The sequence below is a fragment of the Salarias fasciatus genome (genome assembly GCF_902148845.1).
Source record: "Salarias fasciatus chromosome 23 unlocalized genomic scaffold, fSalaFa1.1 super_scaffold_20, whole genome shotgun sequence".
Taxonomy (NCBI): Eukaryota; Metazoa; Chordata; class Actinopteri; order Blenniiformes; family Blenniidae; genus Salarias; species Salarias fasciatus.
The window spans coordinates 18573078-18596297 of NW_021941230.1; the positions used below are offsets into that span (position 1 = coordinate 18573078).

At 50.1% G+C, this 23220-nt stretch overlaps 1 protein-coding gene across 2 annotated transcripts; it reads left to right on the forward strand.

The window, feature by feature from the left end:
- Positions 1-1021: 1021 nt before the first annotated feature.
- Positions 1022-23220, forward strand: LOC115384199 (transmembrane protein 237A-like). 2 transcript variants are annotated; one of them, XM_030086502.1, is made up of 14 exons: positions 1022-1209; positions 1320-1355; positions 11137-11168; positions 11279-11292; positions 11388-11462; positions 16705-16836; positions 16919-17012; positions 19222-19379; positions 20439-20571; positions 20660-20851; positions 21677-21750; positions 21830-21917; positions 21989-22110; positions 22411-23220. In XM_030086502.1, the coding sequence occupies exons 1-14, from the start codon at positions 1186-1188 to the stop codon at positions 22473-22475; spliced, it is 1239 nt and encodes a 412-aa protein (XP_029942362.1). In that variant the 5' UTR covers positions 1022-1185; the 3' UTR covers positions 22476-23220. The 2 variants fall into 2 exon arrangements, with proteins under 2 accessions (XP_029942362.1, XP_029942361.1); XM_030086501.1 differs by lacking the exons at positions 20439-20571; positions 20660-20851; positions 21677-21750; ... (1 more) ...; positions 21989-22110; positions 22411-23220 and adding an exon at positions 19459-20411.

Here is a 23220-nt window from a genome sequence, read left to right on the forward strand (position 1 = left end):
GTAAGCTTGTTGTTATTGCACTGCTCACCCCTGGGTCAGAGCCTTGGTTAAATGGGTCCTAGTCCCTCCACTAGTTGGTGTTGTCGAACAACTTTAAATTAACTTATTTGTAACCCCCTAGGCCACACTGAGGCTGTTATAGGCTTAATCAGAGGCATTTTTTCAAATAGAGCAGTTGTCATCTCAAATCTTCCACATCTTTTTGTGGAAGGCATTGATTTCGTGTCTATTAAAATCCTCAAGGATAAAATCCAAGGATAATGTTCCTCACCAAATTCTGTATTCACAAATGTAAATTTACAAGGATACAGCTCAGATGTTTTATTTTTCATACCGAGTTTCTGTCATTTACAGATGCCCTTAAATTAATGAGGAATAATCATGCATGTAAGTTGTTTAACTTAATTGAAATTTACAATTTACCAAGAAACCTTAATTTTGCTTTATTTTGTTTTGATTTTCAACCGTTTGATTTATTTTTTTTTATCCTTTTAAGTGTTTAATTTTCTTCCAACGTTCACTGCGAATGTTAAAAATATCGTGTAATGGTTTGTATATACAGTAACTTGTTATTTGCACCTTTCATAAAAAAAGAAAACAGAAAAAAAGACACTACTGGCCGCCAAATGCGGACGTTCGGCTTTTTTTCTTTTCTTTTTTTTCGGACGTTCGGCTTCATTAGCTGGAAGCGCGAGCGTTACATCTGGCCTTCACGTGAAAATCTATGGTTTTACTTTTCAATTTTATAATTTCCGGTTGGACTTTTATTCTTGAGGCAACGAGAAATATCCGCAAATAAGTCCGTCCAGAAACACGCCGTCTGCAGAGAGACGGAATCCCTAAGCAACGTTTTTTAAAGTAACTTGTAAAGAAGCGGTGATTCAGTATTTCTGTGTTTGCAGATAAACTGATTGGATGACTTCAATAATGCGTTCCGTCAGAGAATATGTTTGTTTTTGGTTTTTTTCTATGGGCAGGCATACAGGAAGTCGGCCGTGTTGCTTTTAAATAGGCTCGGGTCAGAATGGAGCGCATCGGAACAAATGAATAAATGCCGTAAAATAAATCGGCTTTAAACACTGTTTGACACTTAAATGCTCCCGTATTTATTTTAAAAAAGCTTGTTGCAAACAGTCGGACTCCCCGGATCAACATTTCGCAGCGTGTTTTGAGGTTTTTGGAACGATGATGGATCAGGGAGCCTCGAAGGTAAAAACGGTGAAGAACAAAAATAGAACGTTATGAAGGAGACTCTGGAAGGGATTTCTGTTCAGCATGCAGACACCATCATGCTCGTTTATTTTCTTATTTTTTTACAGATAACCAGAGTCCGGGAGCTGCCTCCTCTTCCACAGGTCAGTCTCTTTAAATGCCAGGGTTGAGTATTATTATTACAATAAAACCCAGACTTTCACACATCTGTCGGATTTTGGAGAAGTTTTGCTCCAAAGTACAGCAGAGGAGCTGCTCGGTCCTGAAGTATTCTTGGGTGAGTTTTATAATAACCACACAGAGGAGTGAATGAAAACGTTCTTCATCCATTGTAGCTTCTAACATAGAACAAGTCACAGCAGTAGTGATGAGGCTGGTGAATCACTCCGCGCAGGGCGCTGTATATATGACACATTACAACATCCCCTCTGTCAAGTAATACAACTTCAGAACTTCAATACATCACAACAAAGACTGTTTTCTGTCTTAGATAACAAAAAAATAACCATCACATCCCAGATGTCAATCACATCAGTTACATTAAAGATCACTTTTCAACATTAAAGTCTGCATTAACGAAGTGACTTTTTTTCTTTTTCTTGTCCTCTTACTTTGCTGATTACATGAAAAAATAGAATGAGAGAGAGGAACAGTTAGGGGTGTAACAATACATGTATTTGTACTGAACCTTGTCGGTCCGGGCCGTTCGGTTCGGTACAGGACTGCACGGGTGAGTTCACGGGCCAAAGTTTGTTTTTTTCCCGCTCACGGGCCGGGTGGTGCGTGTGTTTACGTTCTGCAGCTAGCATGTGCAGCTACACCTGCAGCCATGACTGCTGCTGCTAGCAGCTTCGTCCAGGCTCCACATGTCCGCGTGGCGCCTTGGTCCCGGGGACGTACTGTCATGAATTTCTGTCCACGGACGTTCGCGCGCAGGACAGGTTTTTATGGGTGGCCGTTTGTGCCACACATCGCCTGGTACAAAACGCCGTTAAGAACGGCGCTTTTAACGCCGAGCGCCGCCAGGCGCTTTTATTTTGAAACGCCTTCCGGCGTCTCAAACGCATAGCGCCGCCACGCTTCAGTGGTGAGGACAAGTACTGCATGCAGGTCGGCATCTTTATTAAAGTGAAATGGTGATGCGCAAATCATCCTTTAAAATTGGCCTAATTCTGCATATAATTCATGATTATGATCATACTGAATCAATAATAATAAATTAAAGGAAATACATGGGGGAAACGGCAGTTTTCCAATATTTAGGGCCCCCCCAAAATTTCACAAATCATGTTTTCAGGGGGTTCATGTCTCATCAAGGGGGGCTGAGACCCCCCTGGCCCCCCCATAGTTCGCACCCTGAGTGAAAGAATCTAATCGCTCGGGCGCCGCCCCGAGATTCAGAAACAGAAAAAAAAGGACTAAATAAACTCTGACACTAAATAAACTCTGACACTAAATGATAACGTCCTGACAATGTCTGTGCCTCATTCCCTATAAATAATCTGAAATAAAGGAGCAGATAAACAGCCTAGAGAACCGGAAAAGCTTCTGGAGGATGCGTGGCTCAGTGCGGCTGCCTGGAACGTCCACAGCTGAGCCCAAATGCAGCAGCAGAGAAGAGCGCTGGCGTCGGTGATGTGCCGCACAGCCGACACAGACGCAACAAGAACATTTAGGCTTTGCATTTTGTTCCTACTGTATCGAAACCGAACCGAACCGAACCGTGACCTCAGAACCGAGGTACGTATCGAACCCAGATTGTTGTGTCTCGTTACACCCCTATCTGGTACGTATTTGTGGTGATTTATTTTGTGTTGTTGTTGTCCTTGTGTGACTCCTATGAGGGTTCGGTGTCTTTCACAGCATGGTCATTTTGATCTTTGTGAGTCTCAGGTTGTTTGGTTTCTGCAAAGTTAGTCTCTCTTGTGTTGACCTGCATGTTTGGTTTGAACAGTTGACGCAGATGGCTCCTGCAGCGCCTGAGTCGGTTTCCATTTGGTGTTCGAACAATGTAGCTCCTTGGCTCACTGCGCTTTTCGACAACAGTTGCTGGGTACCATGTTCCCCTTTCCTTGTTTAACACAGTCACATGTTGTCCAGGATGGAGTGGTGGTAGTTCTCTGCGGCTGTTTTTGTCATGGTGTTCGTTGCTCCAGGTGAAATCTGTGTTCCTCTTTGCCAGGGTCCGTTCGACTTGGCAGCAGGGTGGTAACAGGTCTGCCAAAGATCAGTTCTGCTGTCGACCGGTGTTGCTCTGATCTGTAGTAGTGACATCTGTAGATTTCCACCATGCTTTAGAGTTTTCTTGACAGTTGATTTGATGTGTCGAACATGTCTTTCAATAAATCCATTAGTTTTTATTTATTTTATTCAAGTTTCAAGTTTATTCAAGTTTATTTGTCATATACATTAGGGTACAGGGTACCATAAGCAATGGAAAAAGGAGAAGTTTTTGGGAAGTTGGGTGAGCTGGTGACATGTCGGAATTCCCAGTCTGTTACGAACTTTTTGAAAGCTTCTCCTGTGTACTGCGGTCCGTTGTCTGTCAAAATTTCATCAAGGCGGCCAAATAATGACACGTACATTTGCATCTTTTCTGCTACTGCATGGCTAGATGCTGTGGGTATTTCATCCACCACAGGAAATTTGGAATATCCACAGTCAACAGGTACTGACGGCCATTCACTTCAGACCGATCTGAAGCTAGTGCTTGCCATGGTTTTGTCGGTACCTTGTGTGGACGAAGGGGTTCTTTTGGATTTGCATCCTGGTATTCTGTACACACGCAGTAGGATTTGCAAATCCTCTCGATGTCCTCAGTCATGTTTATCCAATACACACTTCCTCTTGCAAGTCGGCGTGTTTCCTCAATCCCCTGATGGCTTGCATGGAGCTGCTCTAACGTGCTGTTAGTCATGGAGTCGGGAATGAGTACTTGTCTGCCTTTGAGTATAACTCCCGCCTCGATCGCCAGTTCATCTCTGAAGGACCAGAAGGCACGCAGACTTTTGGGCAGCTCGCTCATTTTTTCTGGCCATCCTTGGTGAATCACCTCCTTCAGTGTGCGGAGTTGGAGATCCTTGGTGGTTTCCACGCGGAGAGTGTTCCGTTTGTCAGGTGAGAAGTTTATTAGTGCAATGGTGTGCATTTTTGGGGCTTCTGTTTGGAAAACTATTTCATTGCTGTTTTCAGGGTCAGGTAACCGGCTTGTAGTGTCAGCAAGGATCATCTGTGGCCCAGGCCTGTGCAGAACCTCAAAGTTGTACCCCTGTACCTGTACTAGCATACGCTGTAGCCTAGGTGGAGCAGCATGTAGTGGTTTTCCACACATTGTGACTAATGGCTTGTGATCTGTGATCACTATGAATGATTTTCTATTGGGGCTGCCACAAACGATTATTTTGGTAGTCGACTAATCACCGATTATTTTTTCGATCAGTCGACTAATCGCATCATATATAAATTAAATGTAGAACATAGTTTATCGCACCACCATGAAGCTGCTCTTATATAACCATAATTAGATTTCAGCTTTAAGTGTTTAAGGTATATACTAATTAAAAATAGACAATTCAGATGAGAGATCATTAAACCTTTATTTAATGCCATAAAGTGCAAATACTCGAGTAAAATAAGGAAAAGGCACTTGCCTAAACAACACAAAAATGAATCCATAATGTTAATTTTTTTTCTTAATTTCTGTGTTTGGCATCAAGCAGAGCAACATTGAGGCAGGCTCCTGTAACTAAGGAATCATTGAAGTTTTCGTCTCACTGACTCAAATAAAACAAAAGTGCATTTTGTGTTCAGTGCTCAACTGTATACAACTTTATTCCACTCTGACTCTACATAATCCCAAACTCCACAGGGCTCTGGCTCACCGCCAGGACAGTCAGCATTTCTCCATGTTGGAGACAGGCTGCTCTCTCTGGGAGCAGATGTTCTGCTGCAGAGAGAATCCGCTCCGACGGGGTGAAGCTCTGAAACATAACGGTGGAAAACATCAGCGCGACGTCACTTCTTATTAAAACACATCACTGTTAGAGCGTTACAGAAAACATGAAATGTGTGCTAAAGGCAGCTGATGAATCAAGTCGTCACCGCTAATGTTAGCAGCTATGAGTAAACAGCAAGTTAGCCCTCTATGCTAATATTATTAGCTTACCGAGACGACGGTCAATCTTCATCGTTGTCCCGAGCCACGCCGTGCTTCCGTTTCGGCTGCTCATGCATCACAGCTGTGCTGCCGTGGAAGGCGAGTTCTGTCCTGCAGATACTGCATGGCACTTTTCTCTGACGTTTTTTGGTCATGCTCCCACACCGTGGAGCTCGGCTGCTGCTGGGCGGCCATGTTGTCGCAGCTGATATGACTGCGCATGTGTGTCAAACACAGAAAGGCAGACGCGGCAGTGGAAGATGCTGCAGCAGTTTCGAGACAAAAACAAACATTAAAAAAAAACCCCACGACTAGTTGACTATTAAATTAGTCGCCGATTATTTTAATAGTCGACATAATCGTGATTAATCGACTAATCGTGGCAGCCCTATTTTCTATACAGATGTGTGATAACGCTGTATGCCATAGACAATGGCAAGCATTTCTCGCTCTATGTTACTGTATCTACACTGTAAGTGTCTCTGAGCCAAAAGCTATGGGTTGGTCGTTCTGCACAAGAGCTACTCCTAAGCCTTTCTGTGATTTGTCTACTTCAAGAGTTAGAGTTATGCTAGGATCATAGTACTTCAGTGACCACTTCTGGTGGTTGGTGTCCCAGGTCCACGGTACGTCGTTCTTCAGTAGACCTCTTAAAGTGTGTGCCTTGTCTGCAAACTTTGGCATGTAAGGTGACAGGTAAGACAGCATCCCGATGAATCTGTGTAGCTCGTCTTTGTTTTGGGGAGTTGGCATTTTCTGAATGTCCCTGATTTTGGCTGGGTGAGGTCTGATGCTATTGGCGGTGTATTGGTTGCCAAAGAAGGAGATTTGGTTTTGTTTTATGGTGCATTTGTCGCCGTTGAACACCAAACCTGTTTTAGCTGCACGTTCCATCAGGTTGGTCAGGTTTCTGTCATGTTCTTCCTCGTTCTCTCCACACAGCGATGTCATCTGTGATGCTGACCACACCTTGTTGTCCTTCCAGGATTTGGTCCATCTTGGCCTGAAAAATACCTTGGGACACACTTAATCCAAATGGCAATCGTTTCCAGCAGTACCTGCCGAATGGAGTTCGGAATGTGGTCAAAATAATAATGCATTGGTTTTATACAGCGCTTTTCTGGACACTCAAAGACGCTTTACATTGCATTGTTCATTCTCTCCATACTGGGTGGTGGTAAGCTGCTGCTGTAGCCACAGCTGTCCTGGGGGGGGCAGACTGACGGGAGCGAGGCTGCCAATCTGCACCATCGGCCCCTCCCACCACCACCAACCACTCACTCTCACAACTTCCATACTTAGGCAAGGTGGGTAAAGTGTCTTGCCCAAGGACACAATGACAGCTTTACGCCTGCGGGAGCGGGGATCGAACCGCCGGTTATAAGACGACCCGCTCTACCAACTGAGCTACTGTCGCCCCGAAAGTTGTGACTCTTGGTCCAGATGCACTGACCAGTATCCTGCTTTTGCATCAAGTTTGCTAAATATCTTTGCGTTTGCAAACTTTGGGTTGAGTTCCTCAACCGTTGGAATTTTGTGTGGACATCTCTTTAAACTGTTCAGTTTCTGAGGATCGAGACATATCCGTAGAGCCATCTTTTTTAGTGCTGTATGCTAGACTGGAGCACCAGTCTGTGTCTTCATCTACTTTTTGTATCACATCTTGGTCCACAAGATTATCCGGTTCCTTTGGAGCTTGTCTTTAATGTGTACGCTGCATTTGCGTGGTGGGTCTTGGAATGGTTCAGCATCCTCTTTTAGCTGGAGTTTTGAAGTTCGCTGAAATTTCCAATTTTATCAAACTGGTCTGGATATGTTGGTTTCAGGTGCTCCACTGAAGCTAGGTATTTTGGTGGGTTGGCATTCTTTGTTTTTGTTGTGAACGGTTTCTCCGTTCCTTTGGTGTCAACTGTGTTGGCATTGACGGTTACAGAGTCCACATTCACAGTGACACGTTTCAGTGCCTCACTTGTGGGTAGTCCAACTATTGCTGGTCCTGGCACATCCACAGCATAAAACTTGGCACTGACCCATTTTGAGTCTTTCCACTGACATAGAATGTCCATTTTTCCATAGCAACGGATCTGGTGGCCGCCGTAAGCTGACAGTTTTGCGTGGCTCTTTTGTAGCCTGTTCATGGCTTGACGGCTTCTGCCGTACACCTGTCTGAATGTACGTAGTGGGAGGGTGTTTCCTGATGCACCTGTATCGATCTTCAGGCGAAGTGTGTGTCCATGGCCAGGTAACTCTGGTGGTTTTACATTTAGTACTGTGTACACCTCCTCTCTTGGTGATGTGGTCTCGATGCTGTGCATGCATGTCTCACTTACTGTAACTGAATAGAACTGTCTCTGGTACATGTCTTCTTCACTAGATTCCCTGCTTTCTATGGCATCTATGTTGGGTTTGCTTGGCTTTTTGTGGTAATTTTTGTGTGGCTGGTGCAGGTGGTTATTTTTGAGATATTTACTCTTTGGCTGTTGAGACTTGCTTCTCTCATGCTGACTGGGGTGTTTCTGTTGTTGCCTCCCTTTTCTGCAGTATTTTGCCCAGTGTGACACACATTAAATGCAGGGCATTGGCGTGGTTTGTGGTCTGTACCACATTTTTGACATACTCGTCCTCTGCCTCTGTGAACGGCATCCACTCCTTCACATCTTCCAGCTTTGGTTGCCTCCAGTTGGTGAAGTTGGAGATTTCCTGCAGTCAGAGCTTCATGCTTTGGTCCCTCTGTGAGCACTTCAGCTAGAGTGTACCCTAGTGGCTCACTGTAAAGCTCATCTCTGAAAGATTCATGTGGTGTGCTGGCTAAGATAAGCTCAATCAGACGTTCGTTCAGCTCTTGATCTGTAAACTGGCATTTCAGTGCGAGGGTTCTTGCTCTGGTTACAAAATCGTCGATGCTTTCATCTGATCTTTGTCTGTACTGCATAAGGTGGAGCCTGTGGATCCTGAAGTTAACATCCAGCTTTAACTGTCCTTCATAAAATTCCACAGATTGGCCGGGACTTTTTTTTCCTCCTCTGTTAAGCCGCTAGCATTTAGCCTCTTTAGCCCATCATCTCCGATGCCTCGGCATATTTTCCTTGCTTTTTTAGCTTTGTCTGTTATTTCCTCACCTTCTAAGTACAGACACATATTCTGTTTGAACAACGAGATCGCCTCGCTCAGATCCGGGTTGGACCAGTTCATCATGGGGAGACCGTGATGGAGAGACCGGACCAGTTCATCATGGCACGACGTGGCGTTGCGACGCCACATCATGTTAGCTTGGCTACTCAATTAGCTCGCTAGCTCGTCCAACGGCGGTAGTAATTATCCTCGGACAATACTCACCTCAGCGCACATCGGGTGGAGAGATGCCTCTCTTGGAGCTCGCGGATCTGCCCCCCCCGCGAGGCCGACGGGACTGTGTCCCGGGGGCGGTGCCGAGTTGGTCAGGGCCGACTTGGACTGGTGCCGACCTGACTGTATCCCCAGCGTGTGGCGCCTCTCTCTCTCCCCCTCTCTCCCTGTGTGTGTGTGTGTGTGTGTTCATCTGAAAAGGAAAACTGAAAAGCAACATAATTGATGTTATTTTACTTAATTTTAATTTGAAATTTGACGGGATTGTCTAGTATTTTCCGTTCCCGACTTCCTGTGCGGTGCGATCTGCTCTGTCCAGCTTTACAGCTGGCGGTCCACGGCGTTGGCCGCTACGCCTCCTGTATGAACCGTCAGATAGGTGAACAGGGGCGCCGAGCTGAAACTCGGTGGTCGGCGCTTCCGCCTCCACACGCGGCGCGTCCTGTGAACCAGGCGTTTGTCGCCCCCTGTTGGCGGGCCTGCCCAACCACGTGAAAGACTCCCTATCTCTCAATGATAAAGAATCCTTTAAAAAAATTCCTCGATCCAGACAGTGATCCGGATCATCACCAAAATTTAATGGATTCTAAGTGAGCCCAAGACCCGCCTTTCCACAGTTTCATTGCAATCCGTCCTTTACTTGTTCCGGGATCTTGCCAGCCGGCATGTCAGACCTTTATTATGAAAATGCTGTTGTTAGCAAAAGCAGCTCAGTGATGTGAAGCAGGAGAGAAGAGAAACACAGGAGACTGGACACCTCTGCTACTACTGCTACTACTACTACTACTACTACTACTACTACTACTGCTACTACTGCTGCTACTGCTACTACTACTACTGCTACTGCTGCTACTGCTACTACTGCTGCTACTAGTGTTACTACTACTACTACTACTACTACTACTACTGCTACTACTACTACTACTACTACTACTACTACTACTACTACTGCTACTACTGCTGCTACTGCTACTACTACTACTGCTGCTACTACTACTGCTGCTACTACTGCTACTACTACTGCTACTACTACTACTACTACTACTACTACTACTACTACTACTACTACTACTACTACTACTACTGCTACTACTGCTGCTACTGCTACTACTACTACTGCTGCTACTACTACTGCTGCTACTACTGCTACTACTACTGCTACTACTACTACTACTACTACTACTACTACTACTACTACTACTGCTACTACTGCTGCTACTGCTACTACTACTACTACTACTACTGCTACTGCTACTGCTACTACTACTGCTACTACTGCTACTACTACTACTACTACTACTACTACTACTACTACTACTACTACTGCTACTACTGCTACTACTACTACTACTACTACTACTACTGCTACTGCTACTACTGCTGCTACTACTACTACTACTACTACTACTACTACTACTACTGCTACTACTGCTACTACTACTACTACTACTACTACTGCTACTACTGCTACTACTACTACTACTACTACTACTACTACTACTACTACTACTACTACTACTGCTGCTACTACTACTACTACTACTACTGCTGCTACTACTACTGCTACTACTGCTACTACTACTACTGCTACTACTACTACTACTACTGCTACTACTGCTGCTACTGCTACTACTACTACTGCTACTACTACTACTACTGCTACTACTACTACTACTACTGCTACTACTGCTGCTACTGCTACTACTACTACTGCTACTACTACTACTACTGCTACTACTACTACTACTACTGCTACTACTGCTACTACTACTACTGCTACTACTACTACTACTGCTACTACTGCTACTACTACTACTGCTACTACTACTACTACTGCTACTACTACTACTACTGCTACTACTACTACTACTACTGCTACTACTGCTACTACTACTACTGCTACTACTACTACTACTGCTACTACTACTACTGCTACTGCTGCTACTGCTACTACTGCTGCTACTAGTGTTACTACTACTACTACTGCTACTACTGCTACTGCTGCTACTGCTACTACTGCTGCTACTAGTGTTATTTCTACTACTGCAGTAAACACAGACTGACTGGAGCTGCAGACGACTGCAGGAAAGATCCTCCACCTTCAGAAAGTAAACAGCTCCTCTGAGATTTTAACACTGATATTTAAAGCAACACTTCCAGACGCTGCTGAGAAGTTTCAGGAAGGTGTGTGTGTGTGTGTGTGTGTGTGTGTGTGTGTGTGTGTGTGTGTAATCCTTTCTGCTGGCTCCTGTATGGACACAGATTTAGCCTGAGTCCAGGCTTTGTGGCGTCTCGCTGCCGTCAGAGACTCTTCCTGGGACTGTGTGAGTCCCTGCAGGACCGGGAGCTGCTGCTGAACCGGGGTGTGTGTGTGTGTGTGTCTGTGTGTGTTGGAGTTAACCGGACTGTGTGTGTCTCCTCAGCGAGGACAGCGAGCTCCGCCCACCATGTCCAGGTAGGAGACACGCTCCAGTTGTCTGTCTTCATGTGATTCGTCCCCCTGAGGCTCTCTGCTCTTGTCTCTCTGGTCTCTCTGGACCTGGACCTGGACCTGGACCGGTGCAGCCTGGACACTGCAGGTGGGTCGGGGGTCAGGACATGTGGACCATGCTGTCTTTTTGTGTTGGACTTCAGCTTCAACTGGCTTCTGTTTGTTTGTTTGTGGTGCTGGAAGCTGAAGGTTCGATTCCCAGGCAGAAGAAGAAGAAGCTGAAGAAAGAGAGGACAAACGGAGTGGACGATGTGGACGGTGAGACATTCTGAGAGTCAGTGTTACGGCGACTCTCTCCATGTCCAGACTAAAGAAGATGAGAGTCGCTCTTTGAGGAGGATTTTGACTCCAGAATCACAAACAGCTCTGAGCTTCGTCCTGAACTCCAGAGTCCCAGGTTTCATTTACAGCAGCTTTAAGGAGTTTGCACGTTTTATGTTAAACAGCGCCCCCTGCAGGCCTTGGGTGTAATGCAGCTTAGTGAAACACTCGTGCCTGTGGCTCGCGTGCACGGAGGAGAGGAACTCCTTCCTCGCTGGTTTAGCAGCGCTGCAGTAGATGTAAGTGTCTCTCCCTGGTGGAGTCTGTGTGGAGCTGCAGAGCTAGAAGCCAGGCTGTTCTGACTTCCTGGAAGATCCTGCTCAGCTGTTGCTCACTCAGCATCTGGCGGAGTAATGGCGGACAAAACGAAACCTAACTCCATCAGGCCAGCCGGAGCGCGCATTACGTCATTCCTTTCAAATTCTCCCCAAATAAAACTCTGGAGCCGGACCGGCACTGCGACTTTCAAGTGACGGTTCAGCCTGTTAGAGGTTCTGGTGATGAATCTGTCAGGGCGCATTGAACACAGCATTAAAATGTGGAACATATTTATGGTGGAAAATAAGTATTTTTAAGGTTGAAAAACTCCTTAATGCACCTTTAAACAGACCAGAATAACCTCATGGTGACCTTTAGGGGTGGAACCCTAACACACAAGTCTGGATTCCACATGTCCCTCAGTTCTGAGGTCCCGGTTCGGTTCTGAGGTCTCGGTTCGGTTCTGAGGTCTCGGTTCGGTTCTGAGGTCCCGGTTCACTTTGATACGGTTCGGGAACAAAATGCAAAACCTAAATATTCTTGTTGTTCTTTTGGGTGTTTACGCTTTGTAAACAACAAATTCCTGTTTTATATAAAAGGAAAATGAAATAAATGCAAAGTGCTGCCTGGTAGGAGGTTAAAGTCCTCCACCCACGCTCCGCCCTCTCTCCTGCTACACCTGGCCGACGCTCCGCCCTCTCTCCTGCTACACCTGGCCGATGCTCCGCCCTCTCTCCTGCTACACCTGGCCGATGCTCCGCCCTCTCTCCTGCTACACCTGGCCGATGCTCCGCCCTCTCTCCTGCTACACCTGGCCGATGCTCCGCCCTCTCTCCTGCTACACCTGGCCGATGCTCCGCCCTCTCTCCTGCTACACCTGGCTGACGCTCCGCCCTCTCTCCTGCTACACCTGGCCGACGCTCCGCCCTCTCTCCTGCTACACCTGGCCGATGCTCCGCCCTCTCTCCTGCTACACCTGGCCGATGCTCCGCCCTCTCTCCTGCTACACCTGGCCGATGCTCCGCCCTCTCTCCTGCTACACCTGGCTGACGCTCCGCCCTCTCTCCTGCTACACCTGGCCGACGCTCCGCCCTCTCTCCTGCTACACCTGGCCGACGCTCCGCCCTCTCTCCTGCTACACCTGGCTGACGCTCCGCCCTCTCTCCTGCTACACCTGGCTGACGCTCCGCCCTCTCTCCTGCTACACCTGGCCGATGCTCCGCCCTCTCTCCTGCTACACCTGGCTGATGCTCCGCCCTCTCTCCTGCTACACCTGGCCGATGCTCCGCCCTCTCTCCTGCTACACCTGGCCGATGCTCCGCCCTCTCTCCTGCTACACCTGGCTGACGCTCCGCCCTCTCTCCTGCTACACCTGGCCGACGCTCCGCCCTCTCTCCTGCTACACCTGGCTGATGCTCCGCCCTCTCTCCTGCTACACCTGGGTGACGCTCCGCCCTCTCTCCTGCTACACCTGGCCGATGCTCCGCCCTCTCTCCTGCTACACCTGGCCGACGCTCCGCCCTCTCTCCTGCTACACCTGGGTGACGCTCCGCCCTCTCTCCTGCTACACCTGGGTGATGCTCCGCCCTCTCTCCTGCTACACCTGGCCGATGCTCCGCCCTCTCTCCTGCTACACCTGGCCGATGCTCCGCCCTCTCTCCTGCTACACCTGGCTGATGCTCCGCCCTCTCTCCTGCTACACCTGGCCGACGCTCCGCCCTCTCTCCTGCTACACCTGGCCGACGCTCCGCCCTCTCTCCTGCTACACCTGGCCGACGCTCCGCCCTCTCTCCTGCTACACCTGGCCGACGCTCCGCCCTCTCTCCTGCTACACCTGGCCGACGCTCCGCCCTCTCTCCTGCTACACCTGGCCGATGCTCCGCCCTCTCTCCTGCTACACCTGGGTGACGCTCCGCCCTCTCTCCTGCTACACCTGGCCGATGCTCCGCCCTCTCTCCTGCTACACCTGGCCGACGCTCCGCCCTCTCTCCTGCTACACCTGGCTGACGCTCCGCCCTCTCTCCTGCTACACCTGGGTGATGCTCCGCCCTCTCTCCTGCTACACCTGGCCGATGCTCCGCCCTCTCTCCTGCTACACCTGGCCGATGCTCCGCCCTCTCTCCTGCTACACCTGGCTGATGCTCCGCCCTCTCTCCTGCTACACCTGGCCGATGCTCCGCCCTCTCTCCTGCTACACCTGGCCGATGCTCCGCCCTCTCTCCTGCTACACCTGGCCGATGCTCCGCCCTCTCTCCTGCTACACCTGGCCGATGCTCCGCCCTCTCTCCTGCTACACCTGGCTGATGCTCCGCCCTCTCTCCTGCTACACCTGGCTGACGCTCCGCCCTCTCTCCTGCTACACCTGGCTGATGCTCCGCCCTCTCTCCTGCTACACCTGGCCGATGCTCCGCCCTCTCTCCTGCTACACCTGGCCGATGCTCCGCCCTCTCTCCTGCTACACCTGGCTGACGCTCCGCCCTCTCTCCTGCTACACCTGGCCGATGCTCCGCCCTCTCTCCTGCTACACCTGGCCGACGCTCCGCCCTCTCTCCTGCTACACCTGGCTGACGCTCCGCCCTCTCTCCTGCTACACCTGGGTGATGCTCCGCCCTCTCTCCTGCTACACCTGGCCGATGCTCCGCCCTCTCTCCTGCTACACCTGGCCGATGCTCCGCCCTCTCTCCTGCTACACCTGGCTGATGCTCCGCCCTCTCTCCTGCTACACCTGGCCGATGCTCCGCCCTCTCTCCTGCTACACCTGGCCGATGCTCCGCCCTCTCTCCTGCTACACCTGGCCGATGCTCCGCCCTCTCTCCTGCTACACCTGGCCGATGCTCCGCCCTCTCTCCTGCTACACCTGGCCGATGCTCCGCCCTCTCTCCTGCTACACCTGGCTGATGCTCCGCCCTCTCTCCTGCTACACCTGGCTGACGCTCCGCCCTCTCTCCTGCTACACCTGGCTGATGCTCCGCCCTCTCTCCTGCTACACCTGGCCGATGCTCCGCCCTCTCTCCTGCTACACCTGGCTGATGCTCCGCCCTCTCTCCTGCTACACCTGGCTGATGCTCCGCCCTCTCTCCTGCTACACCTGGCTGATGCTCCGCCCTCTCTCCTGCTACACCTGGCCGATGCTCCGCCCTCTCTCCTGCTACACCTGGCTGATGCTCCGCCCTCTCTCCTGCTACACCTGGCTGATGCTCCGCCCTCTCTCCTGCTACACCTGGCCGACGCTCCGCCCTCTCTCCTGCTACATCTGGCTCAGCGGAGCGTTCCACTACAGCAGTGATTATCAAATGGCGGCCCGCGGGCCGGATTCGGCCCGCTGAACCGTCCAAGCCGGCCTGCGAGAGGATTCCGACACGTACGCACATACGCATGCATTACCCCGGGACCTGGAGCAGACGCACGCACCCCGAATTGATGGTTCTCTCCCCCGGTCCGGATGCCTGCCTCGGCCGCCGCCGCTGTCCCCAGCACCGCCACCACGCAGGGTTATTCAGGTTATTCAGGTTATTCAGCCTTTTCTGCCTTTTCTTTCTCTTTTTCCTAATGGCGGGGTGGCGCCCCAGCGGTTACATGTGTTCATTCCTGTGCAGACCTTCTCGTCCCTCCCACAGAGTCTCGTCTCTCCGTCCTCCAGTCCTCTGGGTGTCTCTGCAGGCGGCGCTGCAGCCCGTTTGCTTCACACAGTCACTTTCTAAGCTAGCGTCTGTCATGTGCCGTTAGCTGTGGCGCTCCGGCGCTTCGTACGGCGGCGCGCAGCAGCAGGCGGACCCCAGCCGACAGGGGGACAAACGGGTCTGTTGTCCCGGGCCCAGACAGAGCTGTCAGCTGGCCTGCAGAGCAGCAGGACCCCAGCCGACAGGGGGACAAACGGGTCTGTTGTCCCGGGCCCAGGCAGAGCTGTCAGCTGGTCTGCAGAGCAGGTGGACCCCAGCCGACAGGGGGACAAACGGGTCTGTTGCGCAACACAAAGGGACACGTGAAGCATGGACGAGGCCAAAGGAGCATTCACGCGCACGGGCTGCAGGTGGAGCTGCAGGTGGAGCAGCAGGTGGAGCAGAAGGTGGAGCAGAAGGTGGAGCAGCAGGTGGAGCAGAAGGTGGAGCAGCAGGTGGAGCAGCAGGTGGAGCTGCAGGTGGAGCAGCAGGTGGAGCAGCAGGTGGAGCAGCAGGTGGAGCAGCAGGTGGAGCAGAAGGTGGAGCAGCAGGTGGAGCAGAAGGTGGAGCAGAAGGTGGAGCAGCAGGTGGAGCTGCAGGTGGAGCTGCAGGTGGAGCAGAAGGTGGAGCAGCAGGTGGAGCAGAAGGTGGAGCAGCAGGTGGAGCTGCACATGGTGGAATGTAAACACACACACATCTGGCCGTGAGCCTTCCGGCCCATGCACACTCGTGCACACTCGTGCACACCCGTGCACGCCCGTGCTCAGCCCTGTACCGAACCGACGGTCACATCTTGGAACGGTTCGGTACAGCGTATTGCTACACCCCTACTGACTGGAGCTGAACATCTCATGAACACAAACCCGATCCTGCGCTGTCTCTGCTTCCTCAGTCAGAGTCTCACCGGAGCTCTCCTCCGGAATCCAGAGGGGCGGGGCTTAATGTGACCATCACTGCTCTGCCTCCTGGGTAGAATCTGCCAGCTCTCAGTAGAAACGTTGAACATTTTGTTTCCTCCCTGCCTGAAACGGTGGCAGCCTGAGTCTACATGTGGAAACTTCTGATAGATCTGCTGATGAGTTAATAATCAGAATGTCTGCCTGCGATATGAGGTGAATGAATGAATTCTGGGAAGCTGCAGGTCGGAGCCTCTTTAGTTTTTCCCATGTTTTCATGGAGGAAACTTTAGGAATGAAGCTCAGCGATGGTGTCTGATCACATGTCGGCCCCTCCAACACTTCTGACTCCGCCTCTGGTTCCAGCGGAGCCGGGGGTGGAGCTGGGAGGCCTCGGCAGCCGCAGGGAGTCTGAGGTCGGAGGGCACGTGACCCCTGACCCCACCACAGAGGCGCCACCGCTCAGGAGGAAGAAGAAGAAGAAAAACCCCACAGCTGGTGAAGGCAAACTCCCAGAATTCCACCGTGAAACAGAAGGAAACACCTGGACGAGCAACTCAGAGACCTGTTTCTGTTTCAGACCTGGAGGACCACCAAGCCGACCTGGTGAACGGAGACGCCGCAGATCAGACCACCGACGGAGAGGAGCCGGCCCGAAAACCCCGGAAGAAGAAGTATGTTGGTCAGGACTGCATCTCTTCCAGACGATGCCTGTGTCACCTGAGGCCAGGTGGCTGACGGTTCCTGATTCCTGGTGAACATCTCTTCAAACCCTCGCGGCTCAGTCGGCTCGGTGGTCCAGGCCTCTGCTCCGTCCTCTCTGGACGGGGTTTTCAGGACAGAATGGATGCTTTCAGTGGGGCTGAGATAAGAACTGTACAGTGATACCCGGGGACTTGGTGGACTCAATGGGGGGTGTGGGTTCCAGACCCGGGTCATCTAGGGGCCAAATGATTGCTGAGGATTTAGAGATGAGCTGTAGAGCCGCCACTCAAACAGCTGATACAGCCTCTCTGATACAGGCGGTGAGCGACGGTGCACATCACACCAAAACAATCCTACAGGTTTCATCCCTCCGTCGCAGACCTTTGTTACAGATGGGATTTTTTTTTCCTTTGGGGAAAAAAAAGTCAGATACACAGTCAGATAAACAGTCAGATACACAGTCAGATACACAGATAAACAGTCAGATAAACGGTCAGATAAACAGACAGATAAACAGTCAGATACACAGTCAGATACACAGATAAACAGTCAGATAAATGGTCAGATAAACAGTCAGATACACAGTCAGATAAACAGTCAGATACACAGTTAGATAAACAGATAAACAGTCAGATAAATGGTCAGATAAACAGTCAGATACACAGTCAGATACACAGTCAGATACACAGTTAGATAAACAGATAAACAGTCAGATAAATGGTCAGATAAACAGTCAGATACACAGTCAGATACACAGTCAGATAAACAGTCAGATACACAGATACACAGTCAGATACACAGATAAACAGTCAGATAAACGGTCAGATACACAGTCAGATACACAGATAAACAGTCAGATACACAGTCAGATACACAGTCAGATAAACAGATACACAGTCAGATAAACAGAAACAGTCAGATAAACAGTCAGATAAACGATCAGATAAACGGTCAGATAAACAGTCAGATACACAGTTAGATAAACAGATAAACAGTCAGATAAATGGTCAGATAAACAGTCAGATAAACAGATACACAGTCAGATACACAGTCACATAAACAGATAAACAGTCAGATAAATGGTCAGATAAACAGACAGATAAACAGTCAGATACACAGTCAGATACACAGATAAACAATCAGATAAACAGTCAGATGCACAGTCAGATACACAGTCACATAAACAGATAAACAGTCAGATAAACAGTCAGATAAACAGACAGATAAACAGTCAGATAAACAGTCAGATACACAGTCAGATGCACAGTCAGATAAACGGATACACAGTCAGATAAACAGATAAACAGTCAGATACACAGTCAGATACACAGTCAGATAAACAGTCAGATACAGTCAGATAAACAGTCAGATACACAGTCAGATACACAGTCAGATAAACAGATAAACAGTCAGATACACAGTCAGATGCACAGTCAGATAAACGGATACACAGTCAGATACACAGTCAGATAAACAGATAAACAATCAGATACACAGTCAGATAAACGGATACACAGTCAGATATGCAGTCAGATAAACAGATAAACAGTCAGATACACAGTCAGATACACAGTCAGATAAACAGTCAGATACAGTCAGATACACAGTCAGATACACAGTCAGATAAACAGTCAGATACACAGTCAGATACACAGTCAGATACACAGTCAGATACACAGTCACATAAACAGATAAACAGTCAGATACACAGTCAGATAAACAGTCAGATACACAGTCAGATACACAGTCAGATAAACAGTCAGATACACAGTCAGATACACAGTCACATAAACAGATAAACAGTCAGATAAATGGTCAGATAAACAGACAGATAAACAGTCAGATAAACAGTCAGATACACAGTCAGATGCACAGTCAGATAAACGGATACACAGTCAGATACACAGTCAGATACACAGTCAGATAAACAGTCAGATAAACAGTCAGATACAGTCAGATACACAGCCAGATAAACAGATAAACAGATAAACAAATAAACGGTCGGATAAACAGTCAGATACAGTCAGATACACAGCCAGATAAACAGATAAACGGTCAGATAAACAGTCAGATACAGTCAGATACACAGTCAGATACACAGCAGCGGTTCAGTGTGACGGAGTGTTTTTGATCACGTCTCAGCAGGGGGTCTCGCTTGGTTGTTTTTTTGTCTTAAAGGAGGCCAAAAGTTGTGGAGTCGCAGCTTCCCGACGAGCTGGACGTGGAGGAGGACGACATTGTAGCTGAGGCGTCGTCTCCCATCCCCCAGCATGCTTTGTTCTCAGCGCCGCAGTGTCAGAGCCAGCCGGTGGGCAAAGTGTTTGTGGAGAGGAACAGTGAGTACGGCTGTATGTACCGCCGCATGGAAACCTGTGCATCTACACTCAGAGAGCTGCCATCTCCTCTGTCAAGCAGCACTTCTCAGCTACAAGCAGACTCAGGAACCTCGGGGCTGCGATCAGTCAGCACTGCTGTCACCACGAAGACCCCGCGCAGGGCTGAACGCCAAAACCACACCATCAACCAGTCATATGCGCACACACACACACACACACACACACAAAGGTGTACACAAACACATACAAACACACGGTCGTCACACACTCTTTTGTGGGCGTGGCGGTGGTCTCACTCTCTTGTGGGCGTGGCGGTGGGGCGTGGCGGCGGTCTCACTCTCTTGTGGGCGTGGCGGTGGGGCGTGGCGGCGGTCTCACTCTCTTGTGGGCATGGCGGTGGGGCGTGGCAGCGGTCTCACTCTCTTGTGGGCGTGGCGGTGGGGCGTGGCGGCGGTCTCACTCTCTTGTGGGCGTGGCGGTGGGGCGTGGCAGCGGTCTCACTCTCTTGTGGGCGTGGCGGTGGGGCGTGGCGGCGGTCTCACTCTCTTGTGGGCGTGGCGGTGGTCTCACTCTCTTGTGGGCGTGGCGGCGGTCTCACTCTTGTGGGCGTGGCGGTGGGGCGTGGCGGTGGTCTCACTCTTGTGGGCGTGGCGGCAGTCTCCCTCTCTTGTGGGCGTGGCGGTGGGGCGTGGCAGTGGTCTTACTCTTGTGGGCGTGGCGGTGGGGCGTGGCAGTGGTCTCACTCTCTTGTGGGCGTGGCGGTGGTCTCACTCTCTTGTGGGCGTGGCAGTGGTCTCACTCTCTTGTGGGCGTGGCGGTGGGGCGTGGCGGCGGTCTCACTCTCTTGTGGGCGTGGTGGTGGGGCATGGCGGCGGTCTCACTCTCTTGTGGGCATGGCGGTGGGGCGTGGCAGTGGTCTCACTCTCTTGTGGGCGTGGCGGCGGTCTCCCTCTCTTGTGGGCGTGGCGGTGGGGCGTGGCGGCGGTCTCACTCTTGTGGGCGTGTCATAGATGTAAAGTGCTGTAGAAATGAAGCTGAGCCGAGTGTCGGTGGTCTCAGAGCGCTTCCAGGCGGCCGAGCGGTCCGACTGGAGGAAGAGCAGCGACCAGACGGACGCCATGACGGACTTCCAGCAGATCCAGCCGCTGTGGACCACCAGAGACGTTTCGGTGCAGGTGCACGAGGGCTTCAGGTGAGCTGAACACACGCCGTCTGGCCTCCGGGAGTGCGCGGCGCCCGTCCGAAGGCCCCTCCCTCCCTCCTCCCTCCTCCCTCCTCAGGGGCTTCGGCCTGTACTGCCACGGCTTCCTGGCCGGCCTGGCGGTGTGGAACATCGTGGTGGTCTACCTGCTGGCCGGGCAGCACCTGACGGCGCCGTCCAACCTGCTGCGGCAGTACCACGGCCTGGCCTACCCCTGCCAGGCCCTGCTCTACCTGCTGCTGGCCGTCAGCACGGTGGCCGCCTTCGACAGGTGAGGCCTCGCCTGCTTCACGGCCCTCAGCAGCCCGGTTCACTCGGGGTTCTCAAGCTGATGGAAGACAGTCGTACTCACGGCAACTGCGATCGACATGCCCAATGAGGAACGTCTGGACGAGAGCCCAGTGGATTCTTGTTAGGGCTGTCACTTTGGTGCAGTAATTAGATTAATTAATTACACCGCAAATTAGTGCACAAAAAAAATGAATCTAAGATTATTCATAGCACACTGGAGTGGCAGTTCACTGTGACTGGAAGTGTTGTCTTATTTACAGGCATGTTCTACTGTAGTGTTCATTGTAATATTTGTATTTATTTTGTATTAAGTTAGCTTTACTATTCATTTTGAATTTCTTTTGCTTCAGTGGATATTTGAGCCTTATTTTATTTCAGAATGTTTTCATCTGTATTTGTACTGCGTTTTGAACAGAGCACCGGGCCGAACTGGTTTGCTGGGATGAACTTAAACTTTTTCTTCTTCTGAATTTCTTTAAAGAAACACACTGAAAGTGTTCTTTAAGTTGCCTGACTGGGTTCAGGATTTATTTTGGACGAGACGTCCGGACTGAGCTTCAGTCATCATCAGCAAAAATGTGATTTCAAATCTTCTCTTCTCGGTGTTTTCATGTGAAGAGTCATGACTACAATTCTGAAACATCCCTGAATTTGAATTCTTCACTTAAGGACCTAAAGCAGATATGAGATTAAAATGTGATTAATTAGATGAATTAGTTACAAATCCTGTAATTAATTAGATACGTTTCTTGCCGGCATGGCAGCAGTAGTTCTTGTGAAGCTGAGCACAGCGTTCTGTCCTCAGGGTGAACCTGGCTAAAGGCTCCGAGGCTCTGAGGGAGTTCGTCACTCTGGACCCGGTGGCGCTGGCGTCCTTCTGTGAGAACGCTCTCTTTGTCCTCCTTGTTCTGTTGTCCGTGTTTCTCCAGACTGACGCCAGGATTGTTCTTCTTCTCAGTGTATTTCTCGGCTCTGGTGCTTTCTCTGAGCCAGCAGATGACCAGCGACCGGATCCACCTCTACCCGTCCTCCAACGCCACGCTGTGGTGAGCCGTCCGTCCTCGTCCTCGCCGTCCGCGCGTCCCCCGACCCTCAGCGTCCCCTCTCCGTGCCGCAGGCCTCCCGGCTCCGAGCACCAGATCCTCCACCCCTGGGTGACCGTCAACCTGGTGGTGGCGCTGCTGGTGGGCCTGGCCTGGATCTTCATCGCCTCGCAGCCCGGGACGGACTACACCCAGGGTCAGTCTGGAGAGACGGAGCTGGGGACGATGCCCTGGTGTCATTTTGGCTTTTTCTCTCATGAATGTTCACAGCTTTTCTGGAGATGCAAGGAAAAGAAAGTACCAGCTTCCTCGCGGATTTCAGAAAATAAGAGACTGACTTTCGGTCTGAAAGGCTCCGAGTTTCTAGAAATATGACGAAAGCCTCAGGAAATGGATCCGTGGCACCACTCAGATGTCAAGATATTTCCTAGAATGTGATTTAGCCTGTGATACATGCTGTTTGCTGGTCTTTATTGGTCTTTTCTTCCATTCTCAGGTTATCTGGTTGCCATGGAGATCGACCCTCCAAAGCCAGAGGACAAGTCCGAGATGACGGCCTGACGCCAGCCGCTGTGGAGCTGTTCACGTTTTCAACCTCTTCTTGTTTAACTTACAGTACGCTGAATACATCGTTCAGAAATCCAACAGCAGCTCATCTGTTGGTGACGAGGCCCGGTCCGCGAAGCCAGAACAGACTTCACTGAAGTCTTCTACACTCTAAATCAGACGAAATACAACATCTAATGGAAGTTTATTGATAAAGTGCTTTTCATGAAATGCCTGTCCCTAATTCCCAAAGCACAACAAAAATAAATCCACCATTATAAAATATTGAAATGAAACAAAAAAATGGGGTATTTGTTTATAAATGAGCCATTTCACATCCCAGTGTCCAGTTCAGATCCATCTCCACGCAGGAAAGAGTCAATCTATGCTCTGTCATAATGAAGGAGGATGAACAAACATTTGCAAAGAGAAGAAGTTCACTTTAGGAACTTAGAATAAAGCCCAAAAGGAATATGCAATTACAAAAGTGAAAAGAATTCCCAATTTGATAAAGTAAAAAGGTTCTGGGTCAGTCAGAGAAGTTCTCCTCTCCCTCAGTGAATTCTCGGGTCACGACCGGCTCCCTCACATCCAACAGAAAATCCCCACATTTCTACACAGCAGGACGTGAAAGGAAGAACATTTCAGAGCAGGTTTGACTTTGTGCCTGCCGGCTGCTGCCCACTTGCCTGGTAACCCCGCCCCGCCCACTCCTCGTCCTCTGGATTCTGGAGCTGGGCTCAGTCTGGTCGGAGCCCAT